This window comes from Rhinopithecus bieti, unplaced genomic scaffold (assembly GCF_001698545.2).
Source record: "Rhinopithecus bieti isolate Rb0 unplaced genomic scaffold, ASM169854v2 scaffold_10548, whole genome shotgun sequence".
Lineage (NCBI taxonomy): Eukaryota > Metazoa > Chordata > Mammalia > Primates > Cercopithecidae > Rhinopithecus > Rhinopithecus bieti.
In genome coordinates this window covers 194,048-196,024 of record NW_016806834.1, presented here as the reverse complement: position 1 = coordinate 196,024, position 1,977 = coordinate 194,048, and the positions used below count along the sequence as shown (strand labels likewise).

The 1,977-nt window shown below is 42.8% G+C and overlaps 1 protein-coding gene across 1 annotated transcript in view; it reads right to left on the bottom strand.

Annotated features, from left to right (window-relative positions):
- Window positions 1-1,241: 1,241 nt before the first annotated feature.
- The window catches only part of TCHH (trichohyalin), a 7,973-nt gene continuing 7,237 nt past the window's right edge, over window positions 1,242-1,977 (bottom strand). The window contains exon 4 of the mRNA XM_017877861.1: window positions 1,242-1,971. Within this exon, the coding sequence (XP_017733350.1) occupies window positions 1,255-1,971 (717 nt within the window). The 3' untranslated portion in view covers window positions 1,242-1,254. The remainder of the gene's footprint in view (window positions 1,972-1,977) is intronic.

The window sequence follows — 1,977 nt, the reverse complement described above, 5'->3', positions numbered from 1 at the left end:
AAAAAAAAAAAAAAAAAAAAAAAAGGTTTAGGGAAAAACAAAGAATTCTCTCCCCTCTTTTTTCATATTTGGACATAGATAAGTAATGAAATGCCCTTACATGATTGGGAACTTGTGTTAGTTTCCAGACCATGAGATCTTGAGTTATGATTGACGCAGAGTTAAAACAGACAAAAGTAGTTACTTGCTAAACATTTATTAATTTATTCACAGTTCAATTATTTCAACAAGAGTATCTCTAAGGTATTATCAACAGGCCTCAAATGATTGTGGGCTGATGGGTCTTGTCAAAGGGCCTCTAGAAATTTGCCCCTATGTTCACGCATTTTTCCCTTTTACACCCCCAACATGCTCTATGTGATCTCTTATTGGCCCTAGAGTAAGATAGACGTTTATGGGATTCTGAGCAGCTTCCTTCTAATAAGCTAAAATTAACAAAGGTTCGTAATATTCTCAAACTCATCAAAACTTAGGGAAGTAGAATGAACACTACAGACTACAACAGACATAATTTTAAAATTTGAACTCTGAAGTTGTTTGAGAAACACCTCATTTTTGCTTCATGAGATCATGTGTTTAAGTGGAGTTGAGTGTAAAAAAAATCTAATTTGAACTGTAAATCTTCAAAGCTAAACCTATTTATAACAGATATTTCTTCCTGTAATGGGCTGACTTCACAGGAAGTTTTTATGCAGAGGTCACTCCTCCTGCACTATTCAACAAGGGTTATAAAAATTTAGTTACCTGGAATTTGTGCTTATTATGCCACAAAAGATGAAAAGCTGTTTGGAGAAAATGATCAATTTAGGTTCAAGAAGAAATAGCAACTTGAACATTAAAAGTATCTGCACTTTCCACAAGATGGGTCAATCATTAAACAAACAGACCCATTGTTTAGAATCTCAAATCATCTTATTATTCTTGTTGCTTCTGAAAGCAATAAATGAACATGTTCATCAAACAAAATTTCTTAAACAAATTAAATGATTTATATGCTTTTTAAAAAATGCACACCACATCTGCATCAAAGAGCAAAAGAAAGACATCTTGCAGTAAAGAACTACTTGAGGAAGAATAAAAGGCAGGAGTACAAAGTACATAAAATAAGCGTAGTTTAAGATTTTGGAAGAAGACATTCTAACATCAGATAGTTTTCCCACAACCAGAAACATCTGAGTTATCACTTGGTACCCAGTGTTTCTCATTTTCCCGTGCTCGAAGCTTTGGCAGGTGTCAGGACATTGGCAACATCTCTTAAGGGCGGTATTGAGATCTCTGCTCTTGGATGTACTCATAGAGAGGGCTGGAGCGCACTGGGACGCTGGCAAACTGATGACTGCCGGGCTCCAGAAGCCGCCCATGGCCCTTCCCTTCTTGGGATTGTGTTTCCCGGACTTGGCGGCGCCTCTGTTCCTCCTCCTGCTCGCTGCGGAGGTGTTCTTCCCATAATTTCCTTTCCCGTTCCTGGCGACGTTTCTGCTCTTCTTCTTGCCATAGTTCTTGTGCCTGACGACGACTCTTCTCCTGCGTGGCAAACTGCTCCTCCCCCCGGTACTGCCCGTCTCGCTCCTGCCTGAGCCTCTGCTCTTCCTGTTTCTTAAGCTGCAGCTGCTCTTCTTCCCAGCGATACTTTCTCTCACGATCTTGGCGGCGCAGCTGCTGTTCTTCCCTCTCCTGGGGGAGCTGTTCCTCCTCGCGGAATTTTCTGTCGCGCTCCTGGCGGCGCAGCTGCTGTTCCTCTCTTTCCTGACGGAGCTGCTCTTCCTCCAGGAATTTTCTGTCGCGTTCTTGGCGGCGCAGCTGCTCTTCCTCCGTTTCTTGGCGCAGCTGTTCCTCCTCACGGAATTTTCTCTCCAGTTCCTGGCGGCGCAGCTGCTGTTCCTCCTGGAGGAATTTTCTCTCTCGTTCCTGAGGGCGCAGCTGCTGTTCCTCTTCGCGGAATTTTCTGTCACGCTCTTGGCGGCGCAGCTGCTGTTC